Here is a 21217-nt window from a genome sequence, read left to right on the forward strand (position 1 = left end):
CCCTGATCTAGCAGATCTTGCTAGAGGGTGAGCAGAGAAAAGCTTGTGAAAGGCCCTGCTGAAGAGAGAGATGCTGTAAGTTCTGTCTTTTCTTGTCTGGGGCTCCACCCAGGACCTCACAGACCCACCCAGCCTCCACCCGTGATACTCCACAAAATGAGGCAACTCCCTCGCTCAACCCTTCACCTCGATTCTCAAACACCAGCACATGACGGCCTCACACCACAGACAAGGAAAGTGAGACCCAAAGAAGAAAGGAGGTTGGTCCAAGGTCCTGAGGTCAGCACCCGGCTGGGAATGGGATGGTTTTGAAAAGTGACCTTATCCTTATTCTGGCATTTCTTGTTTCTCTCTTCTCTTCAAAGTCAAAAAAGTCTAAGAGCCTGGATCATTCCACACCAGAAAACTTGTTTGTACGTTAGCCCTGGGTCTCTTTGGCACCAGCTGGTATCACCTTCTTACTCCTTGTGCCCAATGAGGGACCCTTCCTCCAGGCAGCCCTCTCTGAATCCCAGTTCCCCTGGTCTCTGCTGGTGGGTGCTGGATAACGTACCACTACACTACACCCTCTCTCTGCTTTTCTTTTTTATGAACATTGACTATCACATTGATAAGTAGTAGAGCAACTTCCTGGAGGTGAAAGCCTTGTCCTATGCCCTCCCATGATGCCCCAGGTGGGCTGGGCACCCGTGAGGGACCCAATAGGGACCTGTGACACCATCTTCTCCCAGCCCCCTTTGGTGTTGACTTTTACCAGGACATTCCTGACCTCAATCTGCAGCCTTTGGTCGAGGGATTTACTTTGAGAGTGTAGAAACAGCTCAAATTCTGGATTCTGACAAGCCAGGATCCTACTCAGCTGCTTGCTGTGTGATTCTGGACAAGTCACTTCATCTCTCTGAGCCTCCCTTGTCTTCTCTGGAAAATGAGATGAATAACCTTCACCCCTCCCCCCCCATCCTGGAGCCTGGAAAGGATGAAATAAAATGATGTCCACAGGGCAAAGCTTCATGGCCTGGCTCCTGGTGACGGTTCCTCAAACCTTGGCTGTTCCCATTAGACCGAGGGCCTGGAATAAAACCGGCCAGTATGTCGTCCAGACAGTGTGTCGTAGGCACTAACTGTGTACAGCTTAGTTCTAAACGATTTGCGTATATTGCCTCATTTAATATTTACCACAGCCCAATGGGTTGACAGTCCCATTTCCTCCATTTTCACATTCAAGCGAAATGAAGTTCAGAGTTCTGTGACTTGCCCCGATGGGCGTTCGTTACGCGTTGCTTGTGATTATCAAGTGAATGTTGCACGCAGCGCCCAGCGCATGGTTAGAGCTCATCGAAGAGGATAAAATCCCTCCAAGATTAGTGAGGACATCCCGGGCTCCAAGACGCCGCTGGGAAAGGGTTAGAGGGGGCAGGGTACAGGGGAGAGGGCTGAGGGTCGAGGGTCGGTCTGGGACCTCAGCAGCCTCCCGCTTCGGAGGCGGGGGAAGAGAGGGTCCTGCTCTCAGCGCGGCCCTTCAGGTGGCAGAACGGTGGGGGGCGCCCGGGAGGAGGAGGCGTTACCTTGGGCGGGAGGGCGAAGACCACCGGCAGCAGCGCGAGCGGCGCGAACAGCAGCACCAGCAGCCGCCGCGCGCTCCACACCTTCTTGGCCACTGTCGCCAGCGCTGCCATCTGCGCGATCGGCCGGCGGAGCGGGCCGGCCCGGGACTGCCCGCGCCTGGCCTCCTGCGCCGGCTTAAAGCCAGGGGGAGGGTCCGGGGAGGGGACTGCGCTCGGGGACCCGCCCTCTCCCTGCTCCTCCCGAAGGAAAAGGGTGGTGCCTACGCCCCCGGGATTGCGGGGCGGGGGTGGAGAAGGCCGGGAGAGTTAGGGAGCCTAAGGCACAAGAACAAGGAACGGACTCCAGTCCTTGGGTTTAACCCGTGGCCACCCGCTGAACCTTTCCTCGCTGCTCTTGACTTGCCCCGGGGAAGGATGGGTAATGACAATGGGAGGATTGTTAGCTTCACCTGGGTTCGAGTCCTGACTGCGCGTTCTAGCCTTGAGCGACGTTCTGGCCCTGAGCGAAGGCCTTGGAGCGTCAGTTTACTCATCCACAAAGTGGGGGTGATGATGATGGGCTCTACCAGACCAGGGGTCTGTTGGGCAGTTTAAATGGAATGGCGCACTTATGCGCAGCACAGTGCCTGGCACTGAGCGAGCGCTCCCTGGGAGTCGCCATTGCTGTTGATTTTGTTCCTCCTTCCTTCCAGGGTGGGCGAGTCACCCGCAGGCAGGGGCCTGGAGGTATCTATTCCTTCCTCCTGGGTGAACGCACAGGAGTATAGCTGCTGAGTGATAGGGTAGTTGCATCCTTAGTTTTTAAAGAAACTGCCAAGCTGTTCTCCAGAGTGTCTGTACGTTTTACATTTCCATTAAAAACGAATAAGTGATCCAATTTTTCCACGTCTTTGCCAGCATTTAGTGTTCTCCCTATTTTTGATTTTAGCCATTCTGATAGAGGTGTGGCAGTATCTCACTGTGGCTTGAATATTTATCTTCCTGGTGACTGATGATGTCGAATGTTTTTCATGTGCTTATTTGCCATCTGCATATCCTCTTCCAGAATCATCTTTTCCTGCTGTTTGCTCGCTTTCTAATTGGACTGTTTGTTTTATGCTGTTGAGTTCTGAGAGTGATTTTTATATTCTAGACACAAAATGTGGATTGCAAATATTTTCCCCCAGGCTATAGTTTGTCTTTTCATCCCTTCAACAAAGCCTTTCACAGAGCAAACATGGTAAGGGGTGACAGGAGACAAGGATCCTCATATTAGCCTGGGAGGACAGAAGTCCCAGCCCCCTCCAGCACTTGAGCTATCATCACCCTGGGAAGGAAGCTGGGACACACTGTGACAGCCTGGTGAGGATAGAAGTCAAGTCTCCCCACTCAGCCTATGCTGGTGGGGGCAAGGTCACAGTTTTCTTCCTTGGTGTTCAGCTGGAGTAGAGAAGGCTTGTCTGAAAATGGTCTCGCTAGGCTGATTTTTCCTGGTGCTTCTGCTATAGAGTGCAGGCTTATGTCAGGGCTTTCTGGAACCTCTTGTTGGCATTTCCGGTTGCCTGCTTCTTCCATGTCAAAGATACAGTAGGCAAAAAGAAAACCCAATAGACTCGTCAGTGGGTTGTTCCTTGGGTCCCAAGTTGCTGCCTTCATCTCTTCCCTTTCTAGAGTCTTCTTGTTTGTTCGATGTGTACTGTACAGGATTTTCAGTTGGCCTCAGCAAGACGTATAGAGAAAATTATGTCAACTCCATCTTTCCAGAGGTGGAAGCCCCTCTGTTCTTATTTTATTATTTCCCATGTGGGTCGTGCTGGCCATGATTCCCTTAAACCCCTAGGGCAAGTTATTTCCCAATGGGAAATAAGCTGTGATGGAACATTCTCCAGCGTCCTTTCAATCTGGGCACCTGACCTTGAGCCAGACCAATAACCGGCTTCATCAAAGGTTCCAGCCAGGTTAGTGGGGGGTGACCTCGGATGGAGAATGAGGCCCTGCAGGGAGCACTTTGGACATTCGAAGCCTGGGTGTGGGTGGATAGTTTTCCAAACCGAAGAAGGTATTCCTGGGGATTTGGCCAACTGACATCAGAGAAGCACAGATTCCCCAAAGCATGAGCGGAGGCAGTTGGGATCAGGGTATATTGCGCCCAGGACCCCTGGACTGGCTTCCTTGTTCTGGAAGGAGCTAAGAGATTAAGAGGGTAGTATTTAGTATTGGAGCAGAAGTTTCAGTCCTGTGGCTCAAATGGATTAATAATAATAAAATAACAAGCACATATACCGCACTCCAATGTGGGAGGCACTGTCTTCAGCACTTTACATGTTTTAAGTCATTTAATTTGTACAATAATCTGTTTTCATTACCTTTTTGAGTCTGTCACCCTGCACAGACAAAGCCACATTCCAATTCTGGCCGGACCGCTCGACTTCTTGTGCAACCATAGACAAGAGCTCGAACTCCAATGGGCCTGTTTCCTTATCTGAAATGGACACAAGAGTACGTAGCTCACAGGGATGCTGGGAGCATTCATGAGTGAGGCTGGAGCCCAGTACTTGCACATAGTTAAGTACTCAGCAATTGACAACAATTATGGTCATTCCACCAGTGGCAGATTTTATTTTCCCGGGATAGGATCAATATCTATCTTCCATCATACGTGGGCTTCCATATGCTCCTCTTAAATGTGGACTGACACTCTTCCCGCTGAGAGCGGGGTGGGGGGGCTGTCCCCACCTCTTAAAAGCGGGGGAGGGCTTGTGCTGCACCAACCAACAGAACACAGCAGGACTGATGTTCTGGGATCTCGAGGGCTCAGCCATAAAGGCAGTACGCCTTCTGCTTGGTTCCCTCACTCTTGGGACTCTCATCTCCGGAACCCAACCACCATATTTGAATTTCAGACTAAACCAGGCCCAAAGCCCACAAGAAAGCAAGGCTTTTAACAAGCCACCGGCAAGAACTAATCAGCCTAAGAGCAAATGAGCCTTCAGATGATTCCAGCCCCCAGCCTGTGGGTCCTCTAGCTGATGTCCCAGACATGGTGGAACAGAAACCAAACAGCCCCAAGCTGCCTGGTCCGAATGTCTGACCCACAGGATCGTGATCACAACAAAGAGTTGTTATATGTCATTAAGCTTTGGAGCAATTTGTTACACGGCAATGGAGAACTATGACCACTGCTATTATTTTTCTCACCCAGAGTAAGCACTTAGGGGCGTAGGAGAAGGAGTCAAACTCGGAGGAAGTCGGTGGTGGAGATCAGCCAGGACATGCATGGGCTGAATCCTCCGAGAAGAGCTCCTTATAGGAAGGGCTGTCCACACAACACGAGGCCCCTAGTTGGCTGACTTAGCATCTTTGCGTCCTACAGGAAGAGTGGTGCCGCCCAGGCTGGACCCACTAACTCCCTTTATTTGTTTCTTCCCCCTTTACACTGAGAGAGAAGTAGAATGTGGGAAGACATTCTTAAAGAACTTCCATAGTTGATGGATGGTTTGACTATTTATTTTCATACACTCCTAGGCTTGCCTGTTAGACAAGATGAAGAAACTGAGGCTCAGAGAGATTAAGACATTTGCCCAAGGTCACACAGCTAGTGCATGATAGAGCTAAAATTCCCGTGATACACACCACCCTTCCTCTTCCCCATTTTTATAATTACTATTATTTTTAAACATTGTATTTATTACTTGAGAGAGAGCGCATGCGCGAGCAGGGGAAGGGTCAGAGGGAGAGGGAGAAAAGACTCTAAAGCAGACTCCGTGCTGAGTATGGAGCCTGATACAGGGCTCGATCTCACAACCCTGAGATCATGTCCTGAGCCAAAACCAAGAGTCAGACACTTAACTGACTGAGCCACCCAGGCTCCTATTTTTAAAGCAAAATAACAACTTATGTAAAGTGTGCATACATACTGGTTATATGATACTGATTATAGCCACCAGTCCAGGTTTTCCTTTCTAAAGATTTTATTTATTTATTTGAGAGACAGCGAGAGAGCACGAGTGGGTGGAGGGACAGAGGGAGAGGGAGAAGCAGACTCGCCGCTGAGCAGGGAGCCTGATGTGGGGCTCGATCCCAGGACCCTGAGATCATGACCCCGAGCCAAAGGCAGATGTTTCACTGACTGAGACACCCAGGCACCCCTCCCGGCCCAGGTTTTAAGGGCTTTCTATGTGCCAAGCACTGTGCTGAGCACTTACATGAATGACCAAGCCATGCCTAGTTCTTTGACCCTAAGTCCTACCTGATTTCCCCTTGATTGCTGTATCCTCCTTCTTTGTGACTTTCCTTCTGCTCCCTGAACATGCTGAGTTCTTGGCATGGACCACTCCCTCTGTCTGGATGTCCTTCCCACCCCCACCCCCAACACATACCCTGCCCGCCATCCCATCTCAGTGGCCTGCCTCTTCCTTCTCTCACTCAGGTCTCAACTCAAACATCACCTCTTTCAAGGACCCTCCCCCAACTACCTCATCCACTGGAACATGACCTTCCTCAACTCTGCATCCCGCACTCTGTATAAAATCCCCCAAGGGCTTTCCTTCACAGTGTGGGTCATTGTTTGAAGTGATTCCCCACTTGATTAAACTCCATGAGAACAAGGGAGTCCCAACTATTCCCTGCCATACTCCCAGTGCCTAGAACAGTACCTGGGACACAGCAGATGTCCAGTAAGTCCTGAAAGACAGAACATGCCTTAAATCATTGGACTTTATCATGAACATCAACCAAAATCATATCATTCATTCATGAGTATTAACTGAGCACCTACCATTATCTGGTATCATTCTGGGTGCTAGGGCTATCGCAGTGACCAACCAAGACAAAAGTCTCTGGTCTCGTAGAGCTTTCATTTTATTAGCTCTATAACAAGATAAATGAGTGGGATATATCCCATATCCCATAGGCCTTAGTGCTAGGAAGAAAAATAAAGCCCGGGTAGGGGAGAGTAGTTTTCCACTCCCCCTGCACGGAAGGGGAGAACTCAGTGCCTCCCGTCCTGCCCCCTGGGGCTGAGCCCTGAACCACTGTCAGCATCTCTCAGTGTGACATTTTGGTCAGGCCACTAGAGCTCCAAGAGCAATATTGGCTTTGAAGCCAGTCCTGGCAGGTGGGCCTCAGACTGGGGTTGGGATTAGTTACCCCTTTTAGTTCCCTGGCTGGGTTTGAGTCACTCAGCCTCGCAGGGCCTTTCCTCTCTATGAGGGAGGGGGCAGGCTCAGAGTCCCCCGACCTGGGATTGCATCTAACTCTGGGTTCTGGGCCATCCCCTAACCTTCTGTAACCCAGGCGGGAGAATGGAGGTTTACAAACATGAGGAGGCCTTTGATCGGCACCAAACCCCCAGGGTTCTCAATGTTTTTTGTTCCAAGCTGCAGGCCAGGACCATAGTCCGCTTTGCCTCCAGCAGGGAAGACTGTGGGTAGGTGGTGTGTGTGTGTGTGTGTGTGTGTGTGTGTGTGTGTTTGCGGTAGTGGGAGGAAGGCTCCATGATTTTTTTTCCCACAAGCAGACTGTTGCTCGCATGCACAAGGGGATTCAGTTCAGCTCAGCCAGTGTTTACAGAGCACCTCCTACCTTCCAGGCACCCTTCTACACAGGGACCAGTCCGACCTTCCCTGAGGTGAAGCCATTTGCATCAAATAAACGCCTGGACAAACAGAGGCTCTGTCCAAAGGGAATAAAGAGGGTTGCCTAGCAAAAGCCACTAGAGCCAGGCCCTGTCTGGCACAATCTCTATCATTTATAAGCTGATGACTGGGCAAGTCGCTCAGCATCTCTGAGACTCAACTTCCTCATCCATAAAATGGGTACAGTAACTGCTGTTTCCGCCCTCTCAGCATCTATCCCCTCCTTCTCAAGGACACCTTGATTTTCATTAGGGCTGTCGGAACAGCATCACCTGGGACTTGTCAGAAACGCAGATGCTCAGCTCAGGCCCAGACCTTTGGCTTTGGAAACACTGGGGTTGGGGCAGGCAGTGTGGGGGAAGTGCACTTGTGTATCTTGGGCTTCTAAGTGGAGCAAATGATGCTTTATTATCACTGCCTGTTTGTTGGTTCTAAAAATAGCGTTAATAGGTTCTATAATAATAAAAACAAATTGCTAGTGGTTGCGATGTGCCAGGCAGAGAATGGCCTCACCCACACTCCTGTCCTTCCAGGGGTGGCCCGCCAATGACTATGTAATGGGAGATTAGGAGGGCCCGTTCATCTCAGCCCAATTTGGGCTGCGATGCGAGCATCTCTGCACGGCCACTGTAGGCCAGGAGCTCCCCGTGGGCTCAGCTGAGGCTGTGGTTGGGTCTGCTTCCTGGTGGCCCTTCTCCCCCTGCCCTCCCCTACCTTCTTCCCTTCCCTTCTGTGAAGGATGACCCCCAAGCGCACACCTTAGTAAATATCCCAAGGGCTACACTGCATCTCAGAGACTGCTTCCTGGGCATTCAGACCCATGACAACGCTCACTCCACGCGTAGGCATCACTGTCGGCCCTTCTTATAGATGAGAACACTGAGGCTCCGAGAGGTGCTGTGCGGGGCTCCCATGTCATGCGGCCGGTGAGCAAGGAGACATGGGATGGGAAGCCATGGGTCTCTGCTTAGGGAAGTGGCATAAACCAGCTTTACAAGGGTGCCTCTGGCTGCTGAGTGACGAAGAATATGGGAGGGGGGCAGGGCAGAAGCAGGGGGAGCAGCGGGGAGACCACGGATGACAGCAGCACCTGGAGAGGGGAAGGGGCTCCAGAGGGGAGCTGGGCTTCCTCATCACTGTAGCTTCTTCAGGATCCAGCACAGAGCCAGATGCAGCCAAGGTGCTCTGTACATACCCAGTGAATGAGTGAGTGCAGAAGCGAGAGAATGGATACAAAAATTAAGGCAGGAGGGAACTAGACACCCCCAAGCAGCCTGAGTGATTAGCACGGGGCCCACTGTATAGGGCTTCCTAGCTAAGGTGCTGAGTGGATAAATGAGCCAAGTTCCAGGTAGGGAGAGAGGAGGAGAAGAGCACAGGAGAGGAAGGGGAAGGAGGGAGGGGGAGGGCGCCAGTTACTGTCATTGTCGCTGCGAAGAAGCTTCCCTCCCCTTCCATCCTCCTCCTTCCCTCCTCTTGTCCCCTCCCTTCTCTGTCCCTCTTTCTCTCTCCTCCCTCCCTTGAGAGGATGGAAGGGGAGGGAAGCTTCTTCCCACCGACAATGCCAGTCACTGGCGACCTCTGCTGGCAAACAGAGCCACTCCTCTGGGCTCGAAGAAGGCAATTCCGTCCTTTGGAGGGGCAGCACCCTGAATTCAGGACACAGGTGGAAAGTTCTAGTGCCCTTGTCAGCTGGGTTCTCACAGCCAGGGGCCTCCGGGTTAGGACCAGGAAGAGGTAAGTGAGGCTCTCACTAGGGCACACATTTAAGGGGGCACCTAAAAACTCAGTCATCAAGACACATATTTTAATGTAATATTTAAAAAACCAACTCAGCTAACTGTGGCCCACAAGCCTGGCTTTGTAAAGAAACTGCATTGGAACCAGGATCAGGATCAGGGCTGACTTTCTCGGTCACGGCCGAGATGATACCCACATGCCTTCACTGGGGCTGCTCCCAGATCCTCAAGCCAGCAAGAACATGCCTGCCTGTGCAGGGCACAAAGTGCCAGCTGTCTGCACGAGGACTTTGAGGAATCTGGAATTGCTGAGGGTTGCTGGGCCCTTTGTGAGATCCTAAACCAGGGACAGAATCCACTGCTCGCCTCGGAATGACTGACAATTCCTTATTTCTCATCATGGCCCTGGGCTGAGTACACAGACAGATCTTCTCCCAGAACATGTATGATTTCTCCAGGAGCCCCCACTCCCTCAGTGCTTGCAAAGATCACTTTAACTCCTCTACTGCTGAGGCTGCTTCCACGTCACACGCGCCAAGAGGGCCAAGCAGTTTGCGGCCCACGCTCTGAGGCCTCCACCGCAGGCCACCACCGTCACTGAACTGGTCAGCTAGCTGTGAAGCCTTCTCCCTCGTTTCTCGATTCCCCTTTTGCCCCCTAAGCCCTTTTCCTATCAATGTAATCCTTTCAAAACATAAGTGAGATGTCTCCCTGTTTAAAATCCTCCAGGTCACCCTGAGAATAAAACCCAGGCTGCTTACCCGGCCTTGCGCGTTCTGGTCCTTCCTCACCTCTCCGATCTCACTTCCTGTTCCTCCTCCGCTCTGCTCGCTGCAAACCGGCCACCCTTCCAACACCAGTTTGTTCCCTAGGGGAGTAAAGCCAGCCGCATGTCCCCTCTGTAGCTCCAGTGCCTGGCACACACTGAGCCCTAGGAACGTGTGGGCCAATTACAGCTGCACAGGTGTTCTCCCCCCGAGGCAGATATGAGCCTTATTAGCCTTACAGTACTCGTGAGGCAAAGGGAATGAGCTCTCTCATTGACTGAAATAATCGAAAAAATTACTCCCAGCCCCAAGGGCCCCTTGAGTTTGTTGAAAATGTTATATAATGTTATGTTGTATAATGAAAATGTTACATAGTGCCAATTATTATATATTAGATATATATTGTGCCTATTATAATATAAAGATAAAAATATAAGCAATAAATATTATAACATATATATATAATATAAAAATCTTAATAGTATCATATCCAGCATTTCTTTTTTTTTAATATTTTATTTATTTATTTGACAGACAGAGATCACAAGTAGGCAGAGAGGCAGGCAGAGAGAGAGAGGAGGAAGCAGGCTCCCTGCTGAGCAGAGAGCCCGATGCGGGGCTCGATTCCAGGACCCTGAGATCATGACCTGAGCCGAAGGCAGAGGCTTTAACCCACTGAGCCACCCAGGCGCCCCCAGCATTTCATTTCTTAAATTATCAGTGAAGAGCACATGGGCTTGGGAGCAGGGTCCAAGTACTCTCTGCTACCTGTGACATCTTAGACAAGTTCTCCCCTTCCTCAGCCCATGTCTCCACCCACAAACTGAGGATAATACCCAACTTAAGAGTTGTTTGAGATCCACTATGAACACTCCCGGCACGGTATCTGATGAACAGTTAATAGGCAGTGACATGAACGCTCGTCTCTACTAGTCACCACTACCCAGGAAGGGAAGTTTTCACTCAGCCCTGGGCATCTGCCACAGCATAGGGCTACCAAGGTGAAGGAAACAGAGTCCAGGATCCATGGGAATGCTCACTCCCCGCGCACCCCAGAATCCCACAGGACACTGGTCACACAGAAGGCACTCAAAGTCTTTATTTGCTAGCTAGAGCTGACAAGGAGGAAAGGTCCTTTACTGTACTTCCCCACAGCCACACACCTTGGGGAAGAAACAGAGGCCTGGCAGGGTTGTTTTTCGTTTTTTTTTTAAGATCTTATTTATCAGATAGAGATCACAAGTAGGCAGGCAGAAAGGCAGGCAGAGAGAGAGGGAAGCAGGCTCCCTGCTGAGCAGAGAGCCCGATGAGGGGCTCCATCCCAGGACCCTGAGATCATGACCTGAGGCCAAGGCAGAGGTTTAACCTGCTGAGCCACCCAGGCGCCCCCTACCTGGCAAGGTTTCAAGCATCAGCTAGTTAGTGGCATTTTGCATCTTGGCTCAGTCCTCCTGCCGCTTCCCTTGAACCAGCTGTACCACACTTCAGTCCTTCCCAAGTCACGCCACATCTTTTGTTCCGTGTACTTATTACCTGTGATATAAACCAGCTCGCTTCTTTACCTATATAAACTAAAAGGAACTTTATATCGATCACTGGTCTTCATTAGGAGGTAACCAAAAAAATGCAGAACGAAACTAAAAACAATTCTGTATAAAGTTACATAAATTTCAGCTGCCTGAAAGCTATGAACCTGCTTTTTTTAACAAGACTGACAACCAGTATTTTTCCTCTTTTTGTACTACGACCCTCTAAGAAGAAATATATTTACATCAAAAGTCGGTATATACCTTGTCTATATACCTTTGAAATAATTTTTTTTTAATTAACATCTAAAGTATTATTTGTTTCAGGGATACAGGTCTGTGGTGCATCAGTCTTACACAATCCACAGCGCTCACCATAGCACATGCCCTCCCCAGTGTGCATCACCCCGCCACCCCGTCTCTCCCACCCCTGCTCCCCTCCAGCAACCCTCAGTTTGCTTCCTGAGACTCAATCTCTTAGGTCTGTCTCCCTCTCTGGTATCATCTTGTGAAACAAATTTTTTAAAACAGTACTTACACGTCATGCACTCTGATACTCCCTAGTCTAGGACTCTACTTCATTTTTAAAATGCGGGTGGCATCCCACTACATTGATTTCCAGAGGACTATGCCATGTACCCAACAAAAAATGCTGGATTGGAGGGCTGGTAGAGACATCCATCACCAACTGAGGCTTTGTCCTCGTCTCACCCGAAGGACTGAAAAGGAAATAACGTTGTCCCTGTGTGGTTCAATGTTCTGCAATGCCATGCCTACGTACCCAGCATACATGTGGCACAGCCGGAGGAAGCCTGTCCTAGATCTCTTCCAGATACCCAATTCTGCCTACAGCATGTCTTCTGTACACAGTAAGTTGTTGAGAACAGTCAACTGCAGATGATAATGACACTTAACAAGCATGATCACAGACAGAGCTTAAAAGCATCTCAACACCTTTATTTAAGTCTAATCTCATACTCAGAGCACTCCTTCAAGTTCACTTTGACATAAATGGCCCAAGCGTCCACACTTGTCAAGCAGGCTCTTCTACCCGACCATGGACCTCTTTCTTCCTCTCAGGCGCACTTCATCTAATTTTTTTAGCACCGGCCTGGACTTTTTGGAGAAGGTGGAGTAGCTCTTCAGAAAGGCTTCAAACACAGTCTCCGTATTGGGATGGGTACTGAGGAAGGCTTTCTCTAGCACGTAGAGATCAACTCCCTTATCTTCAGGAAGTGCTGAAACGAAACTGAGTCCAAAGTCTATAAGCACGATGTTCAGCTGCTCCACGGGGGGTTTCAGGAGCATGTTGGAAGTGGTGAGATCACCATGAATGAGGTCTTCATCGTGCATTCGAGCCAAAACCTGCCCGACTGTCCTGGCTAAGCCAAGGAGGCTTTGAGGAGTTTTTTCAGTCTCCATAGTAGACTGAATATAATCTCGAACAGTCACTGAGCCTTCAATTTCTTCCATGTATAAGCAGTTGGATGCATAGTCTACGAAAAAGACAACGGGAGCACATATCCCTGCAATCAAGGCAGAAATGGTTATTGGATTAGATTCTTTCTTAATGTTAAGTTTAATTTTCAAAGATTGAGCCAGACTTGTACAGTGCACATCTGCTTATTTCAGGGGAAAAAAAAAAAAAAAAGATTTAGGAAAGCTGCAGAATAGTACAATGTAAGTCATCTGGAAGTTTCCCCTGTTCATGCCCTGCAGGATTGTGCCTTAAGCCACCCCACAGCTAAGTTTAGTAGTGCCAAAGTGACTTCCTCCTTTCCACTCTTCATGATTGGATTTCATTTGTCATACTTATTCCCTAAACAAAACAAAACAAAACAAAAGAGCCAGAAGGGTAAGCTTAGTCAGAGTACGTTCTACCTCAAAAGGACACAAACAGGCCAAACAGTGTTGGCTGAGAGATTCACCTTTGCAGTCAGAAAGGATGGGTTCAAATCCTGCCTCCCTTCCTTATTAGTAGTATAACCTAAAAGTCACATCAATTCTCTAAGCTTCTGTTTCTGATTCTAGAACATGAGAATGATCCTTCCAAGAATTCAAAGAATTCATCACATTCAAAGATTCAGTGAGTATTTATTTGACAATCAGGCCCAGCACACTATTCTAGACGCTGGAGACTTATCAGTGAGGATACAGCACGAACCAAAGCAGCTATGATCCCTCCTTAATGGAGGGATCATCCTAGAGAGGGTGAAAACAGAAAACAGGAACACACAATTAACTTCATTAAATCCACCCAAGGGCAGAGATATGTCTGTTTGTCCTTACTGAATTTCCTCCAGCTCTCCCACTACCTAACAATGTTCTGGTGTAAAGCAGCTGCCTAAAGAATATTAATGAAAGAAAGGATATGTAAAAGTCAAAAGCCAGTGTTTCTGAGTCAGAGCTTATGGGCTGAGAGCCTGACAGCCTGACTGGGTCACTCACTAGCTGTGTAACCTTGGGCAGGTACTTCCCCTCTCTGAGCCTCAGTTTCCCATCTGAGGACAAGACGTACTGTGATGGAGTACAACGGTTTTAATGAAAAAGTAACAAACGATTTAATGAAACCTAAAAAGGGCCGAGCTCTATGTACCAGCCATACATCCAAACATACTGTGACTCCCATGTACAGGTGAAGAAACGGAGGGCGAGGTTAAGTAATTCGTTGAAAGCCTGCATAAGAACCAGTGGTGTCGGTATTTGAACACAGAGAGCCTCCTTCCACCGCAAGTTATTTGTAATTACATCTAAAAAAGTAATGAATGAGGGCGCCTGGGTGGCTCAGTCGGTTAAGCAGCTGCCTTCTGATGGGCTGGGGATCCCAGGATCTTAAGATCGAGTCCCGCGTGGGACTCCCTGCTCAGCGGAGAGCCTGCTTCTCCCTCTCCCTCTGCCTGCCGCTCTGCCTGCTTGTACTCTCTTTCTACCTCTCTGCCAAATAAAATCTCTTAAAAAAAAAAAAAAAAGTAATGAATGAAGAGATAATGATCGAACACTGAGAGAGTACAAACGGGGAAACCAAGGCTCGGGGCAGGTCAACAGCATGCTCCCCGTCGAGCAACAGTGGCAGACCCAGGAACTGAACCAGGAGCAATGGCTCCAGCACAAATTGTTCCCCCTGCTAGAAAACGCAGGTCCTCAAGAACGAAAGAATGAATAACGAGAGAGATGAAAGGATGGCATTTCGCAGCAGAAGTTCACGCAGAGGATAAAAAAGGAGACTGAGGCAAAACGGGGCGCGGCGCTCGGGGGAGACCCTCGCCCGTCCCCGGGGCCCTCAGGCCTCCGGGCGCGGCCACCTCACCTGCGCGGCGGCAGCGGAGCAGCGCCCGGGCCTCCTGCACGGTTCGCCGCCGGCCGAGCCGCGCCTCCAGCGCGGGATGCCGGTAGCCCTTAGGGAAGCGGTGCTTCACCACGGCCGCGCGGCCTTGGAAGTGGCCGCGGAACACGCGCGCCTCGGCGCCCTGCTTCACCAGCTCCAGGCCGCTCAAGAACCGGCTGCTCCGCTCCCGAGCTGCGGCTAGCGCCTCGGCTTCCGGCGCCGGGTCCTCGTTCCTCCCGGCGACAGCAGCAGCCCCGGAGGCCGCCATGATGGAGCCCCGGCGCCGCCGCAGGGCGCCCATCGGGTCTCTCCGGAAACTCCCGGCGATGTTCGGTTCGCTCCGTAAGCCTTCGGACCTCTTCGGCCACTCCAATGCCGGCACTTCCGCCTGTGGAAATGGCCCCGCCTCCCACATCTTCGGCTATCTCCGTAAGTCCTCGGCAACTCTCGGTCAGAAACTCTTCTGTGCCCTCCTCGGCTCTCTCCTGCCGGGTTGAGTCTGAGGGTTGGCCTTGCAGGTGGCCCCGCCTCCCAGTTCTTTGCCTCCTTCCGGAACTAGTTTACTAATGGACTCTTAAGAGCGTGCTAGTTTGGATGGTAAATTATATGGTCACCCTATGGGTGTTAGAGTGGCGGCGGGGCGTGGGTAGTGGTACAGTCTTAAATAAGGTGGTTAAGAAGGCTTCTGCGAGAAGAGAAGGCTTCTGTGGACGGGTGACGTTTGAGCCCTGTGAGTGGGTGCTTGGAAGAAGAGTATTCCAGGCAGAAGGACTAGCAAGTGCAAAGGCCCTGGGGAAGAAGTGTGCCTGGCATATTTGGGGAAAAGCAAGTCTCTGTGCTTTAGTTTCTCATCTAAAAATAAGATTGTAGGGGCGCCTGGGTGGCTCAGTGGGTTAAAGCCTCTGCCTCCGGCTCGGGTCATGATCTCAGGGTCCTAGGATCGAGCCCCGCATCGGGCTCTCTGCTCAGCAGGAGCCTGCTTCCTCCTCTCTCTCTCTGCCTGCCTCTCTGCCTACTTGTGATCTCTCTGTCTGTCAAATAAATAAATAACTCTTTAAAAGAAAATAAGATTGTAAATAATATCCACCAGGGAGGTTTTGTGAGGATTAAATGAGGAACTAGGGGTAAAACACATAGAACTATGCCAGGCATATGAGAAGCATTCCGTAGATGAAAGCTGTTATTCTTTATGGAGGGCTTAATACAACAGCTATTAAAAGTAGGCTCCCAGCATCCAACCAGTCTTCAGGGGGACGGGCCTCCCTATAGTGCGGTGCCCCAGGGGACACCAGAGCCACAGTGCACTGTAGAAGACCCTCCCTTCCCCCATTCTTGGCTGCCAGTGCTCAGAGACAGGAGCAAGGCTGTTTGTGTGGCTTACAGCAAGAACCCTGACTTGTACCACCACTGAACAGCTGGGTGTTTGGGGACTGCGTTAGTTAGGCTGCAGGATAAGCTGCTATGAAAAGTGACCTAAAATAGTGGCTTAGTTATGAGAGATCTTTCTTTCTTACGTAAAAGTATGGACCTGTCATCCTCAACTTGGTTGCTCCCTTCTCGGAATCTATTCCAGTTGCCCCTGCCCCCTTGCTGGCAAGAAGAGGGATGAGAGTTGGGACAGTCGGCTAAGAACTCAATCCAGAGTTCCACAGGTCACTTCCACTCACATCCTATTGGCCGGAACTCAGTCACATGGCCCATGAAGCTAAGAAGGAAGCTGGAAAACCTATTCTTTTTTTTTTAAGCCTTTTATTATTTTTTTTAAAGATTTAATTAACTTATTTGTTTGACAGAGAGATCACAAGTAGGCAGAGAGGCAGGCAGAGAGAGAGGGAGAAGCAGGCTCCGTGCTGAGCAAAGAACCCAATGCGGGGCTCGATCCCAGGACCCTGAGATCATGCCCTGAGCCAAAGGCAGAGGCTTTAACCCACTGAGCCACCCACCTGAGCCAAAGGCAGAGGCTTTAACCCACTGAGCTACCCAGGCGCCCCTGGAAAACCTATTCTTTAGCAGGGCTGAATGAACTCAGCTACAACTTCGGGAAAATATCACTAAAAGGAAGTAGGGGAGGAATTATAATGGGACAATTAGTGGACTGCCACAGTTTTGATATTTTAAGCGGCAAGTAGCAGTTTTGTCAATTAAATAGCTTATTTAGGATAAACAATAAGTTCATTTATTATCCAACAGAACAAAACTTTAAGAAGTAAGGGGTCCCGAGTGTTCTCTTCAGTCACTTTGTGATTTTCAGGACCCAAGGTCTTTCCATCTTTTTATCTTTATGTCTGTATTCATCCCCTTCATCAGCCTCAGCTTTGGCCCCTATGCTTGTCATCTTATGGTCACAAGACGGCCACCAAAGTTCCACACGTGTTATGAGAACACAAAAACATCTGGCCAAAGAGGAGAGGGGCTACATCCTATACACTTCTCTTTATTTGGGAGAAAACCCCTTGCTGGAAGTCCCTCATCTCCCACCCACCAGGCTTCCTCCACAGGACATTGGCCACGAATGGTCCATGCGTCTTTGCTTTAGCTGCTGAGGCAGCTGGAAAAGTGAGAATCTGGCATTTTGGGCCTGTACAGACACCTGTTCTGGAAGCAAGGAGGAAGGGAGCCAGGCATTGCCACTGGGGAGGCAGCCTCAAGTCCCTGATGCACTGTGTGATGGAGAAACGAGCATCACGTCTTTAAGGTTCAGATTTCGAGTTTTACCATGAGAATTGTTTATTAAGGTGAAATATTAAGATGTTGCTTGTGAGGGTGCCTGGGGGATGGATGGCACTCTTCGTATGCTCATTTTCCTCCCCCCATCATTGGGACCCTGTTTGAAATACTGAAGAAAGGCCCTTTCGTCCAGGGGTTGCTATGACACCAGCCCTCAGCTCTGCAGCCCCTGCATTCCATTCATACCCAGGGCATGCCACCTTCTCAGGCATCAGACCCTTTGTGTGGGCACAATGTGGTTTCCAGCAGCTTTCATCAGCCCAGACTACTCAGAGCTCACCCAGAACCAGTTCTATTTACAACGCCTAGTTTCCCAAGTTTGTGGCTTCATTATCATAATTGTTAGTGACCACATAGCCATCTCCTTGGTTACCAAATTTGTCTGAACCCCTCCTTTGGAAAATCCTCTGTGCAAACATATTTACAAGTCCCAGGCTCGCTGTGGCCAGACTGGTTCTTGCTTCTATCATAGGAAAACCTAGTTTAAAACCTTTCAATGGCTCCCCATTGCGCTTAGGATTAAAGACCCACGAGGTCCTACATGGGACCCTTCTGTCTCTCTTCTAGGCTCATCTCCGGCCAAGCTCCCATTTGCTCTCTGATCTTCAAACACCTTTGCCTTCTCATAGTCTCTCATTCTTACCAGGTTCCTTCTTTTGTTAGGGCCTTTGCATCTGCTATTTCCCAAAAGAGAAGTGCTCTTCCCTCCCTTTGTTGCCTCGACCCATCCAGACATTTTTGCAGGCTCAGCTCAAGGGTCACTTCCTCAGGGAGGCCATCCTTGACTTCTCAGAGGAGAGAAACCCAGCTTTGATGAGTTCTGACATCTCTTTTTGGCATCGTCACGGACTTTCCTTTTTTGTATGTTTGTATGACCTTTAAGGAGTGGCACTTCCTGAAGGCCACGCTCTGTTCTTGCCTTTTGGGCCTCTCCATTGGGCAGCAGGCGACGTGGCAGGCGGCTTTGCCAGAGAGGGTGAGTGACAGATCAGAAGAGAGTGAGCGAGATGGAAATCACCATCTTTTATAACCTAATCTCTGAGATGACATCCTTCACTTTTGCTGTATTAGAAACAAGTTGGTCAGTCCTGCCCACCTTCTTGGGAAGCCATTTTTGAAGACGCTTACTGAAAGGACCCATTAGATCATTTCCGTTCTCACTTGTGAAGAGGGACGCTCTATTCTGTAGGAGGGACAGAGCCCGACAGCAATCCTGCATATCCTCATGAATTTAAAGTGAGCCACAGAGATGGAGAACATCTAGGGACTTTGTCCCCTTTCTAACATACAGCTTCGGTAGGTTATCTCATGGAAATGGAACAGCGCAGGTCTTGCTGTACTAGGCTCCCATATCACCAATCTATCATAGCCACACTAACTCAGAAACCAAGGGGTAAGCAACTGCCCTGGCCCACTGTTCCAACCTGGGATCCTCTAGGGGCTGGACAGATCAGAAACATAGCTCCTGGCTGTGTCTGCCAACACTGTTGTCAAATGAATGCAGATTAACTCCTCCTCCTTGAGAGAGAAGCCAGTAACTCAAAGAGGCCAGGGTTTGGGAAAGAGAAAGGGAGAGATTTATTTGGGATGCAGGCAGCCAGTGGGATGGTTGGTGACAGGTTCAAACCTTAACAACTGACCTCTCCTCCCACAAGACAGACACCTGGGTTTTATAAGGAGAGGACCAGGGGGCTACTGCAAGACACCTGGCAGGGAGTGTGTGATCATGAGTGGGGGCTGGTATGTGTTCAGTACATGATCACGGGCAGAGAAGGGAATGTGGTCTTCTAGACACTCCTTTGCTATTGGAGCTTTTCTGGCCTGGCGATTGGAATGTTCCTGTCATTGCAAAACATCTTCATCAGTACAAGAAAGTGCAATGAGGAATAAGAACAATGGGTTTCAGTTAGAGCATGAATTAAGGGGTCTTGTCTATTTCTGGCTTTAAACTCTTGGGGTCTATAGTTGAGTAAGGACTCACAGACATCCAGGTGACAATTCTGGAGGAGGAATTGTCATGTGACAATGGCCACGAGGCCTTCTTGGGCTCTTCTCCATTCCGGAAAGGCAACAGAGTGGGATGGAGAAGAGCCTGATTTCCTCATAAGTGGACTTGACTCCCCACCCAGCTACATCCTGGTGTGTGTCCTTGAGCACAACAGATCTTATTATGCAAGCCCCTTACTTCACCTCCCTTTGTCTCAGTTTCCTCATTCATAAAACAGGAGCAAATGGTAATAGTTACTATCTCATGAAGCAGTTGTGAGGGTTAACAGTGAGCTAATACATGCAAAGTACTTAAAGTGTATAATTATCACTTAATAATCTATTGTTCCTATTATTATTGCTGCATAACAATTTACTCCAGAACTTTGCACCTGAAAAGCACCCATTGATTATACTCCTGGAATTTGTGGGTCAGGAATCCAGACTGGAAACAGAAGGGACATCTTGTCTCTGCACCACAGTGTCTGGAGCCTCAGCTGGAAAGATATGACAGCTAGGAGCTGGAATTATCTGAAGGCGTGTTCTGGAAACAGGGCTGGATGACTTCAAGACGAGGACCACCCACTGGCGTGTCCCCTCATGGCCCCTCTGTGCCTTGGGCTTCTTCACAGCATGGCAGTATTTAGGTAGTTGGACTTTTTAGAGGTTCAGGGTTCCCAGTGCCAATGTCCCAGTGCCCCAGCCTCCGGAGTCACGCAGTGCCAACTCTGTGCCACCTAATGGTTGAAGCCTTCGCAAGCCCACTTAGATTTCAAGGGAGGGAACAAAAGATTTTGGAGCCCTGTTTTCAAACTGCCCTACTGCGGATCTGGGTGTGTTGTTTTCAGAACTGTACAAGGGTCCCCTGGCTCAGAAGGTCTTGGTGGTGCTTCTTTGCCAAGAGGCCTATGTGTGTCTGTGGCACACAATCCCCGCTGGGTGAGAGCATGACTCACGATGCCCATGACTAGTGTGTCCATGTGAACATGCCACGAGAAGCTGGACAAGCCTGTGGCCATGTGAATGCAGGCCTTAACAGTGCATTTTTGCCTGAGGAGAATTAGTGGGGTGTCCCCAGTCTGGTTCCTTTCTAGAGCTCATATATGGAATTGCTCACCTATGTTCACAGGGATGCCTAATGAGAACTTAACTGTCACACACCCAGAACAGAACTCTGCCCCAATCCTCTCCTCTCCCAGGGGGTAGTCCTTGAGTCTGTTTGCCATCGGATCTACTTTCCTCCACCCTCACTGCTATTTCCTTTTTCCAAATCAACCTCTCTCTCTCACCTCCCAACAGCCTCTTCCTCTTGGGTTCCCCTAGTTCTGCTCTTGCTCTCTATAACCTACTAGAACTCTCCCGTTATTTCTTGTGTCCATGGGAATAAAATCCACATTCCCGGCCCTGGTTTCCCAAGGTCTTAAAAGATCTGGCCCTTGCCAACCCCTCCCTGCACTTTTCCCACCAAACCTTGTGCTCCAGACACCATGGCTTCACATCCCTTCTTCTTTATATACTCCACAAGCTCCTTCCACCACGGCAGGGCGCCGCCTTTGCCTTCGCTCTTCTCTCCGCCTGGAACCTCAGGTCTCAGCTCAAACATCCCCCCCCCCCCCCAGAGAGCAGCCTTTCCAGACCCCCAGCTGGGGCAGCGACCTGTGCCTATACACCCCAGTGGCCTGATTTTCTTCTCTGCCTCGCCTTCACCACTAGTCAGATATTTCTTTTCTTTTTCTTTTTTTTTTTAAGATTTTATTTATTTATTTGACAGACAGAGATCACAAGTATGCAGAGAGGTAGGCAGAGAGAGAGGAAGGGAAGCAGGCTCCTAGCTGAGCAGAAAGCCCCATGCAGGACTCTATCCCAGGACCCCCAGATCATGACTGAAGGCAGAGGCTTTAACCCACTGAGCCACCCTAGGCGCCCACTAGTCAGATATTTCTATGCTTCCCCTGGCTAGAAGGCAA

General features: G+C 49.8%; 2 protein-coding genes across 2 annotated transcripts in view; both read right to left on the minus strand.

Moving 5' to 3' along the window:
• Positions 1-1735, minus strand: part of SLC13A3 (solute carrier family 13 member 3) — a 68440-nt gene extending 66705 nt beyond the window's left edge. The window contains exon 1 of the mRNA XM_047745666.1: positions 1566-1735. Coding sequence (XP_047601622.1) covers positions 1566-1676 — 111 coding nt within the window. The 5' untranslated portion in view covers positions 1677-1735. The remainder of the gene's footprint in view (positions 1-1565) is intronic.
• Positions 1736-12148: 10413 nt separating this feature from the next.
• On the minus strand, positions 12149-14861 carry TP53RK (TP53 regulating kinase). Its single transcript, XM_047746846.1, has 2 exons — positions 14520-14861; positions 12149-12738 (listed from the first exon to the last, which is right to left on the minus strand). The coding sequence occupies exons 1-2, from the start codon at positions 14836-14838 to the stop codon at positions 12260-12262; spliced, it is 798 nt and encodes a 265-aa protein (XP_047602802.1). The 5' UTR covers positions 14839-14861; the 3' UTR covers positions 12149-12259.
• Positions 14862-21217: the final 6356 nt, after the last annotated feature.

Source organism: Lutra lutra, chromosome 9, assembly GCF_902655055.1.
Source record: "Lutra lutra chromosome 9, mLutLut1.2, whole genome shotgun sequence".
NCBI classification, from domain to species: domain Eukaryota; kingdom Metazoa; phylum Chordata; class Mammalia; order Carnivora; family Mustelidae; genus Lutra; species Lutra lutra.